At 37.4% G+C, this 14,583-nt stretch overlaps 1 protein-coding gene across 1 annotated transcript; it reads right to left on the reverse strand.

Annotated features, from left to right (window-relative positions):
* Positions 1-13,000: 13,000 nt before the first annotated feature.
* PCOAH_00015440 (Phospholipase) lies at positions 13,001-14,173 on the reverse strand (the record flags this gene model as incomplete). The annotated part of the gene is made up of 1 exon (XM_020058353.1): positions 13,001-14,173. The coding sequence occupies one exon, from the start codon at positions 14,171-14,173 to the stop codon at positions 13,001-13,003; it is 1,173 nt and encodes a 390-aa protein (XP_019914300.1).
* Between the last annotated feature and the right edge of the window lie 410 nt (positions 14,174-14,583).

Genomic DNA, 14,583 nt, shown 5'->3' on the forward strand with positions numbered 1-14,583 from the left:
CAGCGGATTCTAATCGGTGGTTTCTAATCGGCGGTGTGTGTACTCTCTCTCAACTGGGATGAGGCATATCAAATATTACATATGCACATATGTAATGAACTCCTTCTTTCTCTTCCCGCCTTATGATGCTGTACTGTATAAAGAAGAGGAAGAATCGTCCTCCATTGAATCGACCTCTGCTGCGGAGTCGTCCACTGTTGTGGAAGACGCTATGGAGCTGCCTTCTGTGGAATATTCTGTTGCTGAATCACTGCATGCTAATGATGTGTTCAATTCATCTTCGATGGTAGATCTTTTTTTTCTCCTTTTAGGGGACTTTTTCTTCTTTCCACGGAATAAAGAAGTGTACTGAAGAAAAAAGAAGGAATGGGGTTAAAAGGAAGAGGTGGTAAGCATGTATTACGCACGAATAATAACTTATTGTGCATCCTCCCCCCCCCCCTTTTTAAAGAGAATAATGTAATAATATGGTACTATTCATACAGGCACTTGTACAATAGCAATTTTACCTTGCACAAGAGAAGGGCAATGGAGATAAATACTGTCACAACCCATGTAGCAAATAAAATAGGAGTGGTTGGGATAGTTATACCCTCCGTTAGACCTATGCTTAGATCTACAGCAGTGTTACTACTCTCTTCAGATGTCCAAGTTTCCGTTACTGAGAGTTGTGTTGTTTGGGATTCCGTAGTAACACGCTGTGTTGTTTGGACTTCCGGTGCCAAAAAGGGAGGTTTTGCACCATTGTGGTGGCTGCTGGAATCACCCCTACCATCGAGGATGTTCCCTGGTGTTTTAGCTGGAGTTTTGTCCACAGGAGCTGGAGTAGCAGTTTCTTCAGGTGTTGTTCCTTCAGATGTTGCTCCTTCAGATGTTGTTCCTTCAGGTGTTGTTTCTGCAGGTGATGGTGCTGCAGGGGTTGACGTTGGGGTTGTTGTTGTTGTTGGCGGTGCTGGTGGTGTTGATGGGATCGATGGTGTTTCTTCCTCTTGTGTTGTTTCTCCTCCTGCCTCTGCAGGTGGATTTTCCTGTTGAGGTTCTTCCTTATCTGAAAAGGGGAATAATTGGTATTAGTCATTTATGTAATCATGGATCACTGAAACCAAGTGTACAGTGAGTGAATAAGGGGGGTGCACCTTCTTCTATTTCTTTCTTTTTTCCCTTGATCTGAGGGTTTTTCTACGGTTGCCTCCTTCAGTTTTTCATTTTCTAAAGGAGTCATCCTACCTTTCAACTCGGGTAATAATTCTGATGGATCCTTCGGTGTCCTATCAGCGTTACGTAATATTTCTTCAATTTTGGTACAGTATTCTCTTCTATGATTGTCCGCATGCGTACACTTTCCGCCTCTGTCCCTATAGGTATGATGAACCTCCTTCAGGAATGTTTTGTATTCCTCAGCACATGGTTCATCTTTTGTACTTATTTTTTCTTCCACCTGACTGAAGTCCTGTGTATAGTGGTATAGAGCTTTTAGGCGTCCGAACTCCTGTGGCGTCACCTTCGGAGATTTTCTGGTGCATTCATCTATTTTTTTCCATGCCTGCAACTTGTCATAAATTGTACTCATAACATATGGGACGTCCCCATAGTTGCTCACTTCACGGAAGAGGATTTCCCCTAGCCAGTAGTAAAAGAGGTCACAGTACATAGGTTTGTCATTCTGGTCTCTTTTTTCTACATAACACCAGGCATTCATAATTTTTCCAACTGCCTTCTCCACTGAAGGATGTCTCCCTACTGCAGCCTCTAAGATGCTTTTTTCTGTGCGGTGGCAACGATCACATGATTTATCATTCGCTGCTGCCTTCTCTAGTTCCTCGTATCGGGATTTGGAGCTTGTACTCGGCCAACATTTTCCCTACAGTATTTAGTGGATGTGCACATATGCGTTATATTGCGTATATATGTACTATAATATATTATAATATTTACATGAAATACTTATATATGAGACAATCCACGTTTATTCTTATTGTTTTATAACATTTATTCTTACCGTTGCCATTTTTATTCTTCCTTCTTCCTAAATTTTTGGTATAGATTGTCCTCCTTAATTTATATGTGTATATTGTCCAATATAATATATAGTCACTCTTACACCTGTATTTTCTTTGTTTTCTTCCCCTATTTCTGAATGAATATACACATGAGTATACTGCTACTTCAATTCTTCACTATAATTACATTCTATAATACAACACACATACGGAATTTCCATTCCTCTTTATTTAAATATTTATATATTCCTTCTCACCTTCCTTTTTATGAAGTATAATTCACTTCAGAATTTAGATTATACACGAATGTACATATTATTATTTATATACATGGAAGTATATTAATTTATTGAATATACACGGCATAGAAGGTGGGAAGAACCGTTGTTTTGGATGAAGGAACCGTAAGATCGGAAGAAGATGATAGAAAGATGATAGGGTTGTAAGTTCTAGATAGGAAACGCGTGTTGTGTTATGCGGTATATATTTCTCTTTTTTGGTTTTCTTTCCTTCCTTCTTTTACTTCCCCTTATATTATTATACATTGTGTGAATTCCTGCGTGTACTGCTCTAAACAATTAATTTTTTTTGATATAAATTCCATGCTCACTTATATAGCACTGTTACAAGCATAACCTAGAAATATGCTATATAACTTCGTGTACTACGCATATTGCAAGAATATACTATGGACTACGGGCAAGTATAGTGTATATTTCTCTTCTGTATGAGCATAAGCACTTCCTAGTTCGCCCTTTTCTTCCTCATCAAGGTAACAAAACAACATCCTCTTCCTTCGTTCCTGCATGCACAGAAATTAATGTACAACAGATTAATACAACTGTTTAAATAATATATCGCAAAAAAAGTGAACTGTCAGCTTCCTATTCGACGAAAAAACATAAGAACAAATTACACATAAATGTATTTTATTTTTTTTTTTTTACGAAATTATAAGAGAACAAAGGATTCTACTCAATCCATTTAAATCCATCCTATAAAATTTGAACCCTGTCATCCAGCTTAATTCACCTTCCTCTGGGGGCATGGCTCATATACAAAATTTCGCCATTATTTATTACACATATAACAGCAGAAAAATTGTGAAAGGGACCCTTCTTTACATTTATTTTATTCATATTCATAAGTTATGAATTTTCACAAACTTCAGTTGTGTAATAAGGACAAAATGTGTAAAAACGTAGCTAGCGTGCGCACGCACCCACAGAGAGTGTGTGATCAATTTCTATATTTCCACCGTGTAATAAAATTTTGTGAGTTGCCAAAATGGAAAAATATTAAACAATAGTGAAAGATGTGTATACTTTTTCTTTGCGCACAAATATTGCCATTCCCTAAATCCCCTTCCCCTTCTTCATCAACGTGACAACCTTCTATTTTTATGCACAAAAATGAACTTAAAATGAATTATTCAGTACACCTACCTGGATAATATGTCAAAAAAAGGAATTATCAGCATCGCCCCCCATTCGGCAGAAAAAAGAACGTCGAAACGAATTATAAAAAGGGGGGATTTTATTTTTCACAAAATTATAAAGAACAAAAGGGATTCTATGGAATCCATTTACTTCAGCTCATAAGACCTGAATTCTATCATTTAGCTTAATTTTCCCTTGGGGGGCATTGCTCGTAGAAATTTTCGTTATTACCACATATAACAAAAAAACTGTGAAGGGATCCTTCTTTACATTTATTTCATTCATATTCATAAGTTATAAATTTTCAGAAACTTCAGTTGTGTAATAGGGAAAAAATATAAAAACGTACCTAGCACGAACACAGAGTGACTAATTATTTCATATTTTATTCTGTGAAAACATTTATTAGTTGCCAAAATGGGAAAATAAAGTTGGAATAATCGGAAAGAGCGCGCACATTAGTGAACTTATCACAACACAGAATCATGCTTACTAAAAGTTTCCCATTAAAAATAGAATTGTTCGCAAGTTGTGCACAAAAAAAGTGGATTGAAATTCCAGTGCCAAGGTCCGAATAAAATTTTTTAGGGAGGTAACACATAGAAAAAGGGGGGAGACACACATAATTCGCATGGTTATGCCAAATATAATGCGACGCTTTAAATCTGTTATATTTTCTGTGGTACACATTTGTGTGAAAATACAAGCGCACGGCTTGTAAAATTTGCATATATATGTGCATGCTTGTAAGTTCGCGCATATGCTTTTTTTTTCGCAATTTTTCCTGTGTGACAAAATTTATATTAGGGCATTTTTTTCTTCTTTTGGACAATTTTTTGGATAATATTATACCTAAATTGCAGTAAAAAAAAAGGGAATGAAACGCGGCTTCCCTTTCTCTTTTATGCATGGATTGTTGTTCCCGTTTCATATGAATTGCATCTAAAAAGATGTGCAACATAGAAGAAGGGGGGCGCGAACCACTCCTGACCCTCGCGAGAATCTTCGCGGTAAGCTTCGCGCACAATTTAGAGGAGCACCTTTTCAAAGGCCATGATTAGAACTTTAAAAGGAAAGGACGGGAAAAAAAAATTATTAAGATAAAAAAAAATATTTATGCACAAAAAAAAAAAAAATTAAAATAAAAATTTTAGGGATAAAAATTTAAAACAAAATGAATAAGCATGTTGGATCTTAAGTAAGGATAGTTGCAAACAAATCAAAATAAAGTAAAGGAGGAAAAAATTTTTTCTTCCACTTATATTGGTTACACATTAACATAAGCAAATTAGTACAAAACGAAAAAAAAAGAAAGGAAGAAAAAGAAAAAATAGGAAATAAGGGGAAAGGAAAAGAAGGAAGGGGAAAAGAACGGGTGAAATACCATTTTTGCTCTTTACACTGCATAAGCTCTATGGTCACTTGTGCCTTCCCCGCACTGAAAGAAGGGAAGCATTCCCCTGCCTCCTTGGTGTTACGTTTACATGTTTTGATAACCTACTATCCCGTGACCGCCCGCATTATTCCTTCTTCCTCTGGATTGTCTTGTGTATGAAGCAGCAGAACGTAGTGTGGTGGAATAATCTGTTGTGGGCAAGTCTGTTGAATCATTCTCTGTTGTTGGACCTATGGTAGAAGTTTCCTCCGTTAACTCGTCCAAGTGGTGATGTTCAGTCGATCTTTTTCTTCTGTTCCTTCTATTTTTTCTGTTGCTGTTGTTCCTTAATCCAAAAGTGTTGCTTATCATGGAAGGTAATTCAGTATACTAAGAAAGGGGAAGAGTTATAGGAGGCAAGGAAGGGGTCTAAGGAAGGGGAAGGAAGAGTTTTAAAGGAAGGAAGGAAAGGGAGGGTGTATATTAATAATAATGTTCACTTTTATATATAATAACTGCCATTACCTTATATAATAAGAATGGAACAGCTGTTAATCCTAATGTGCCGAGTACAGAGGTGATGCTTGCTCTGGTGGTGGCGGAACGAACAGCATCCTCTTTTTCTTTCGTGGCTGCTGTTTGTGCTTTAGAGAGTGCTAATTCTGCTTCAGACTCCTTTTGCGCAATTATTTCTTGTGCAGATGCTAATTCAGATTGCAGTTTTGATAGTTCCTCCTGAATTTTTGTCTTATTTACATCCCCAAATTTGGTACAGTAATCATAACTACAAGTGGTTCCGTCCGTACAATGCGTATCCATGGCAGAGTGTGCTGCTTGAGCTGCAGTTTTCTGTAGATAATCCAATTTAGATTTCAGTTTTGTTAGTTTATCATTAATTTGTTGCTCATGCTCGTTCCAAAAATCTCTGCAGAAATTACTGCTCGCCCCGGTACACTTGGGGCCCAAAGCATTCTTTGCTGCTTCAACTACGCTAAGGTATTTTGTGAAGTCCTCATTATGGTTAGCATTGTAGTACTGTAGATAATCATTTATATGCTGGTAGTCATAGGAGAAGTCATATGTTATTTTCATTTTTTTGAGAAGTTCTTTGTCAACGGGTTTACAAATAATTTCACATCCTTGGTCCTTATATGTTTCGTGTATGAAGTTGCAAATATAAAATAGGGGACTCCTGTAATTGACTTTCCCAAAATTATTAAATAATAGATGTCCAATCCAGAAATATAAAAAATTACAGCGCTGTTTCTTATGTGTATTCTTCTGGTGATCATACATTGCAGACGCATAGCACGCGGCATTTACAATTTTGTCAGCGGGGTTCTCTATAGCGCGAACTATATTTAGATAATTCCTTATAGTGATGGAGGTATCATCCGCACATGTCCCCGTACTACTTTCAAACTTACTATAGAAATCTTTGTGGGAAGGTAACTGCTTTGAAAATGGGGTCTATAAATATAATTAAGGGCATTTATGTATGTATATTCCTACGTCCCCCATTATATGATGCATAAAATATTATGTGTGCACCACATACTTATATTTATCCAATTTTAAGGAGTAAAATAGAAGAAGGGAACAACAAACCAACCTTTGCTGGATCCGGCATGTTGTTGTCAGTTGTTGTATATATGTGTTGTATATTCCTTGATCTATGTAACGGAATTTATATTGAAGTGTTGCGTGCTGTTCCTTATATTTTTAAGGAAGAGAGTGTGAGCGTTATGCTTATTTCCGTTTACATAGAAATGTGATTTTTCTCTTTTTCGGATGAAAAATTTTCTGTTTTCACATTTTTTATCCATGCTTAACTGTTATTGCACAATTGTTATTTGGAAAGTGTTAATTAAAATATTCGTTAACAAATGTATAGTATACTGCAGATCAAACATGCACAGATCAATTCCACCCTCCTCCCTTCTGTATATGTGCATATATATAATTCCTACTTCGCGCATGGAATGTGCGTTTTCTTGAATTAAATAAAAATGATGAAATGAAAGGGGGGTTGGGGTGTAAATTCATACATTAACTAAGAGCAATACAGAATAAAGAGGGGGTACATTCATGAACTAAGAACAACAGAGTAGGATAGAAATTTATGCATTCAGAACAGTACGGAAGAAGCAGGATAGGAAGGGGCAAGCGAATTACATGAATTTTACATATATGTAGAAAAGCAAAAGGGAAGAAAATATGTACGCACCCCTTTCTATTAATAATATTCTTTATATTATGCTTACACCCTTCCTTTCTCATTTTTTATGGTTAGGAACACCAAGTGTAGGTCTCACAACATAATACATATTTATGTACTATTGGGGCTGTTTCCCTCTATCTCTTCCTACTCCAATATAGATCATACTCTTACATATTAGTGCCCACCTGTTTTGTCCTTTTCCTCCCCCTTCCCTTCTCTGTTCTACAGGAATATGGGACGTCGGAAGGAAGGGTGATTGTTAGGGGTGGTGGATGGAAGGAAGGTTATTAGGTGGTAGGTTGTTAGGGTTGGTTGGTGGAAGGAAAGTTGTTAGGGGTGTTAGAATGAAGGGGTTAGATGTGTTAGAATGATGGTGTAAAGTTGTTGGAATGAAGGGTTACGGGTGTTAGAATGAAGGTTATTAGGGGTGTTAGAATGAAAGGGTTAGGTGTGTTCGAATGTAGAGTTTTTGGGTTGTTGAGATTAAGGGTGTAGGGTTGTTAGAATGAAGGTTGTTATGTGGTTGGTCGAAGGAAGGTTGTGTTAGTGGTGGTCGGTGGAGGGAAGGGTTGTTATGTGGGTGGTAGGTGGGTTGTTAGGTGGGTGGAGGAAGGGCCTTAGCGGTAAGGGAAGGAAGGGAAAGGAGGGTCTAAGAAAGGAAAGGGTTAAAAGAAGGAGGCGGGTCAAAATGAAGGAGGTTCTAATGACGAAAATGTCTAAGGAAGGAAGGGAAGGAAAGTTGTTAGGGTAGTAGGTGGAAGGAAGGATGAGATCTAAGGAAGGAAGGGAAGGAAAGTTGTTAGGGTAGTAGGTGGAAGGAAGGATGAGATCTAAGGAAGGAAGGGAAGGAAAGTTGTTAGGGTAGTAGGTGGAAGGAAGGATGAGATCTAAGGAAGGAAGGGAAGGAAAGTTGTTAGGGTAGTAGGTGGAAGGAAGGATGAGATCTAAGGAAGGAAGGGAAGGAAAGTTGTTAGGGTAGTAGGTGGAAGGAAGGATGAGATCTAAGGAAGGAATGGTTTGGGGTGTTTGAATGAAGGTTAGAGGTATTGGAATGAAGGGTTAGTGGTGTTGGAGTGATGGGTTAGGGGTGTTAGAATGAAGATTATTAGGGGTAGAGAGAAGGTTGTTAGGGGTGGTAGAATGAAGGGTTTAGGGGTGTAGGAATATGGGTTCGAGGTGTAAGAATATGGGTTCGGGGTGTAAGAATATGGGTTCTGGGTGTAGAAATATGGGTTCAGGGTGTAGAAATACGGGTTCGGGGTATTAGAATGAAGGGTTCAGCCTATGTGACCTAAGGTCTTTCTAGGTTATGAGAACAACAATGTACCCTGCTATTTTGACCGCCCCAGGGGGTTGTGTAAACCCGAAGGGTGTAATAAAAAAAAAAAAAAGGAAAAAAAAGAACAAAAAAAAAAAAAAAAAAAAGGAAGGAAAGGAAATGGTGCATTAATATGTAGGGTGTATTGTGGATTGAAGAAGGGCGGAAGGAGATGAAAAGTTGGTACAAGAACACAATGCATGCACCTAGCATGAAGTGCTCGTAGTGTAGAAATTAGAGCTCGCTAAGAGAATTATTGGGAGGGGGCGTCCCTATTTACCATGTAAGGAGGAGGAGCAGCAGCAGGGGGAGGGCGGCGGGAAAAAGTAATTACACTCCCACAAATAAACCATAAGCACGACACATTGTTGCGCACCTGCCCCCCCCACCATGTATGGGAGAAAGTGTGACGGAAGCACAGCACTACTATTTAAAAAGGGGGGGTGCCTAATGCATGAGCAACTTTATTCATATACAACTTAGTGTAATTGCTTCCCGTTATTGTCATGCGTAGCTTTATTCACCCAATAAATTAAGCTTATTCCGATGAGTACTAATAATATGTACACACATTACCCCCGGTTTGGAAGGTTGTTAGGTGGTAGGTGGAAGGAAGAGGTGCTCCCAATGCACATATGTATGAAGTGCATACAATATGTATGAACTGCGCCACTGCACCATACAATATATATGTGATCTAATAATATTTTAATAATCTAACAACCCAGCTACCACCTAACAACCTTCCTTCCACCACCCCCCAACGCCCCCTTTCCATTTAAGAATAGCAAAATAGAACATAGAGTAAATGTCACATGCTGAAATTTTTTCTAAAGAAGAAAGGCAGTTGCACACGCCCCTTTTCCTCTATATATGTACATAATAAAGGAGCGCATGCGTGCGTGTAATATACATAATAACAATAGTTTAATGTTCTACCATGTCCTCAAGGAATAGAGGTACGGAGGGAACTATCATATCATACTGTAGTCAAGGAATGTAAAAGGAATTGTAGAAGGAATGTAAAAGGAATGTAGGAAGGGAATGTGGTGGGTGTGAAAGGGGGTAGTGATGTGCTGTGCTGCCTGTATACACACATGTTCTATATATAATTATATATATACATATATACACATATATATGTAGAGAAAAGTAAACAATTTTCCTCCTTAACACATGAAGGAAGGGAGTGTGTTTGTTCTATATATATACAGAAGAAGAATATATAATTAAAGGGGGAAAATGGCACCAGGAGAACCGCAGGTAACTTTATATTTAGGGGGAATAAATGTTATAAGTGCAACTCTATTTATATGCGCAATGAAATAATAATAATATGGAAGAAGTACACATGTGGGAACACTGGTCCGCATATTACACACTCTATTATTCATATCTTTAGGACACAGATTCACTTCCATTACCCTCAGAAGAAATATACAATGCGTTTGAGACTGAGACGGATCATTGTGAACTTCATGCAAAGCTAAATGAGAAGCAGAAAATAGAGAAAGAATTAAAAACAGTATTAGATTGGTTGCGGAGTAATAATGAGGACTGTGCCAGGAAAATTGTAAATGCGTTCTGTTTTGCATTAACCATGGGAGGACAGCAGGAGCATCATGGTCAACGTTGTAATTTACTATATTATTGGATAGGTGACCAATTAAGGGGGAATCTGAGTAATAGTTTCAATTTCCCCTTTGCCATCTCCCTTCTTCATATTACACTGCATGAATTTCTGTCCGAATGGAGTTGCAATAATACATACCAAAGCTTTAGCAAAGAACTTTTCGGTCCAGCTAAAATACTATATGACTACTACTACGACTATATTAAACTGCAAGAGAATTCTGGGTATAAGAAATCTACCTTATGTCCAAAGTTGGAGGGGAAATTGCAAGGAGCTAAGGGAGCATGTAGACAAGTGGAAGATATGTGTAAGCCTGGAAGTACTGCCGATGCTGCATATTGTAAAGAATTTAAAGCAGAATTAAAGAAGAAGTACGAAGAAATATTGGAGTCAGACTGTGAGCAGGAGGGAGGAGAGGAACCTTCAAAAGTAGCGTCCGATGGAGAGGGAGACGAGGGGAAGGAAGTGCCCGAAACGCAAAGTGAAGACGAGAACGAGGATAAGCACCAATCCACTGATGGGGACCAAGCAGTGATGCAAGTTTCTGGAGAGGAAGGAAGGGTGGGAGTTACTGCATCCCTTGCAGAAACAGCATTAAATGCAACGGAACAACTTTCCCCAGTAGGACAACATTCTGGAGAAGTACTTAGTCCACAACATGCAAATGATCAGCTAGGAGGGGTGTCCCTCCCTGGTAGTTCGGGCAGTAGCAGTACCACAGTTCCGGTTGCTGTGTCTGGTGCATTAGCTGTAATAGGATTACTAGCACTTGCCCTTATGTTATATAAGGTATACAACTACAATTATAATTATTAATGTACCAATAGTGTCATATCTACATATATATATAGTGTTATATATGTGGAGTCACATATGTATATATATATATATATGCATGTACCTATATATGTATATACGTACATATATATATATTACATATTTTTATACTTCCCTCCTCTTTTCTTCTTTTTTTCTCTTCAGTACGGTCTCCTACCTTCTTGGATAAGTGACTCCTTCTTTGGTGGAAGGAGCAAAGGAAGGAACAGCAGAAATAGAAGAACAGCACGTGGTCATCACAACTTGGATACATTAACAGACGGCGAAGGTTCTACAATAGGTTCTATAGCTGATTCCAGCACAACATATTCCATTCCATACACGACTTCATCTTCCAGATAACAGAGGGGAAGAAAGGAAGGTAGAAGGGGTTTAGGGTTCAGGGTTTAGTGTTTCAGGGTTTAGGGATCCATGGTTCACGGTTTACGCTCTGGGGTTCAGGATATAGAGTTCAGGGTTAATGGAGGAAGGCTTTATTGCTAAGGAAGGTGTTCCTATGGAAAACGTTCTTAAGGAAGATGTCCCTGAGGAACAGGGTCAAATTTCAGGTTGAGATTCGGTGTTTAGGGTTGATTTTCCTAAGGAACAGGTTCCAAGTGCAAATTCCGGTTTTAGGGAGGAAGACTTTGTTCCTGAGGAAAATGTTCCTAAGGAAGAGACAATTTGTATCCAAATTGTGGATGCTTAATTTTGGGTTTGGTGTGTTTGAGGCATGTCAAATGAAATTAAGCATCGTGGACAAGGAATTGTATTTAGATCATTTATTGCAAAACACTTTGACATAATCGTTATAGGCATATGAATATAAATAAAATGTGGGAATGATATTTCACTTTCCTCCCATTAAGCACCATAAACAATGTGTTATGGAGTTCATAGTATACTTTTTTTTTTTTTTTGAGTCAATAATATTGTACATTCCTGTATGCTTACCTTTCTTCTTTTTTCCCCAAGTAATATCTATATGATGTAATATTAATATTACTAATGCATGTGCAGAACTTTAGTGCATAATTAAATGACAAAGATATAAGTTTTCGCTTAATTTTTGATTCTTGAAAAATTTATTGGGTTCCGCGTTTTTCTTTTTTTTTTAGTTTACACGCATATATATTATTAATTTTGTATATAGGAACCATTGTTTTGTGACATACAACAATTGAACACAATATTCGTTTAATTTATTACAACCCCTTTTCCTTTTTACATGGACTTTTTCTTTTTAATATTTCCCATTTTCACGTGAAAGTGAAAGTGAATGCTGAAGTGTCCCAAAAAAAATAGCCTCCCGATGCGCACACCTCAAAAAAAAAAAACAAATGCACTAAACGGAAAATTATAATTTTTAATCCACACAGTGAAGATCTTAAAATTAGTATAAAAAAAAAAAAAAAAAAAGTAATACACAATAAAATGATCAACACTAATCAACATAAAAACAAACAACAAAAAAAAAAAATAAATAATAATAATAATAAAGGTGAATGAATCAGTGGGGGGAGGTGTGAAATTTCGCATTTAGGGAGGGTGTAGGATTTAGCATTTAGGGTAATAATGTAGGATTTCGCACTTAAGGATGTAAGGTTTTAGGGTATAAGAACAACAATGTTGCCTGGTATTTAGCTGTTTTGGAGTATGAGAACAACAGTGTGGCCTGGTGTTTAGCTGTTTTAGGTTGTAAGAACAAAAATATGGCCTGATGGTTCAGCTGTTTTAGGATGTAGGAACAACAATATGGACTGGTATTTAGCTGTTAAGGGTTAAAGTAGTTTAAAGTTATAAGAATTAGGGTGAAAGTGTCCAAAAAAAAAAATAACACTGCGCAAAATGTACATCTTAAAAGAAGAACAAATGTGCTAACTAAAATCTCCTTTTTTTAATCCATACGGGGAAGAGTTAAAAAAAGGAGCACCAAGAAAAATAAATAATGCACAATAAAATGATCAACACTAATAAACATGAAAAAAATATAATAATAAAAAAGAAAAAAACAGGTGGGTCACACAAAATGTCACTCCTGCGAGGTGTACACACATTCCCGCGCGATCGTATCGTTCACTCTCTGTGTTGGTAAAAAAGGTGGATTGCATATTTCTCCTTAAAAAAAAAAAGAGAGAAGGGGAACCATGTGCATTCCTTTCTTCATAGGGAGAAACACCTCCTATATACTAACCACCTCAAACGTGTTGCTCCCCTTCGACGACTGCGTTCTTCCCCCTTTGACATATGCTGCCCCCTTTTGACGACGGCAAACCCATAATCCAATCTACGATTTTTTTCGAAACTTCCTCATTTCCGGGCTCCTTAACGACGGTATGCTCCATATCCTCCAATGTGTGCATTTCCTTATTGTTTACATCGAGTCGATCATAGAACGATAGGGATCCGTCATAGGAGCACAAAATGTCCTCCTTAGAATGAATAATCAACACAGGGATATCCTTAGGCATGTGTTCTATGTCATTGTCTAAGGTGTCAATTGCTTTCAAAAGCTCATAGCCAAGTCTATACGTGATTGCCTCCTTAGATCGAATTTTATCATACTTAATAATATATTTAACATACGGATACTTCTTATACGCATATTTGTTAATAAGTCTCACCGTTGGAAACCAATCAGCAATGCACTTAGACAATGGGAGATAGACGTTCTGAAATAGGAACGAATTTCTCGATGGTAGCTTTTTAACAGCTATCATAGGAGAGATGGAAATACACCCGTTGATGTGTAGTCCCGTACCTTCTCTTCTATTTTTTGTCTTTCCCAATATTTGTAGCATCCTTAAAGCGATACTTCCCCCCATAGATATACCTATTACGTAAGTGGGAAGAGCCTTCCTCCCACATATTTGGTCCTCCCGAAATGGTAAATTACTATCCTCCCCCTTCCGTGGATCACCCCCATTGGAACCATTTATTCTATCCTGAATGTTCCTAATACACTGCATTACATCATAGGCGAAATCGTCAAACTCCTTTACATGATAACTGAGCTTCTCAAATCCATCTGATAAACCGTGACCTTGTAAATCTAATCCAAAAACGGAATATCCATTTTTGTTGAAATGTTCTACCCAGCTATCTTTATAAAGGTAAAAATTATTTCCATCTTTTAATATGGCTTTATCGTTATTTACAATTTCAACGTTATGTCTTAAAAAGGTCAATCTTGCATGTGAGCCTAAACCATGAATTAAAATTATAATGCCTATGGCGTTCCTTACTAACCATCCGTATGATCGTAATAACAACCCATCTTTGTTAAAAAATGAATCAAGCCTTGGCTTTCCATCCAGTCTAGAGGCCCCTCTCAAGGATATTTCTTTATCGCGCAATTCATTATCAACCATTATATAAGTTAAAAAAAAGAAACAAACAAAAATTTTTTAGTTCATCATAAAATGAAAAAACAAACAGTGGACAGAAAAAAACAAAAGAATTGCTACTTAGTATAACGTCTCAAGGAGAAAGCTCCTGAAAGTAATGTATATACTTAATACAATAGTCATACTTCAAAAAAAGAGGGGGGGGGAGGGGAACTTTTCTAACTTCTGCTTTTAACTGTACCATTATTAAGCCACCCATAAAAATGCGCAATTCATCCCCTTCCCTTCTCAGTTTTGGCTTAATTCGGCAAAGACCTTAATCCATCCATCCCCCATGGAATTTGGACAAAACACTATTTCTTATTGGATCGTACCCGTGTACGTGCTCCTCTTTTTTTTACAGAGAAAAATTACTATTTCGTCCTTTTTTTTTT

This window comes from Plasmodium coatneyi, chromosome 7, assembly GCF_001680005.1.
Source record: "Plasmodium coatneyi strain Hackeri chromosome 7, complete sequence".
In the NCBI taxonomy this organism is placed as follows: domain Eukaryota; phylum Apicomplexa; class Aconoidasida; order Haemosporida; family Plasmodiidae; genus Plasmodium; species Plasmodium coatneyi.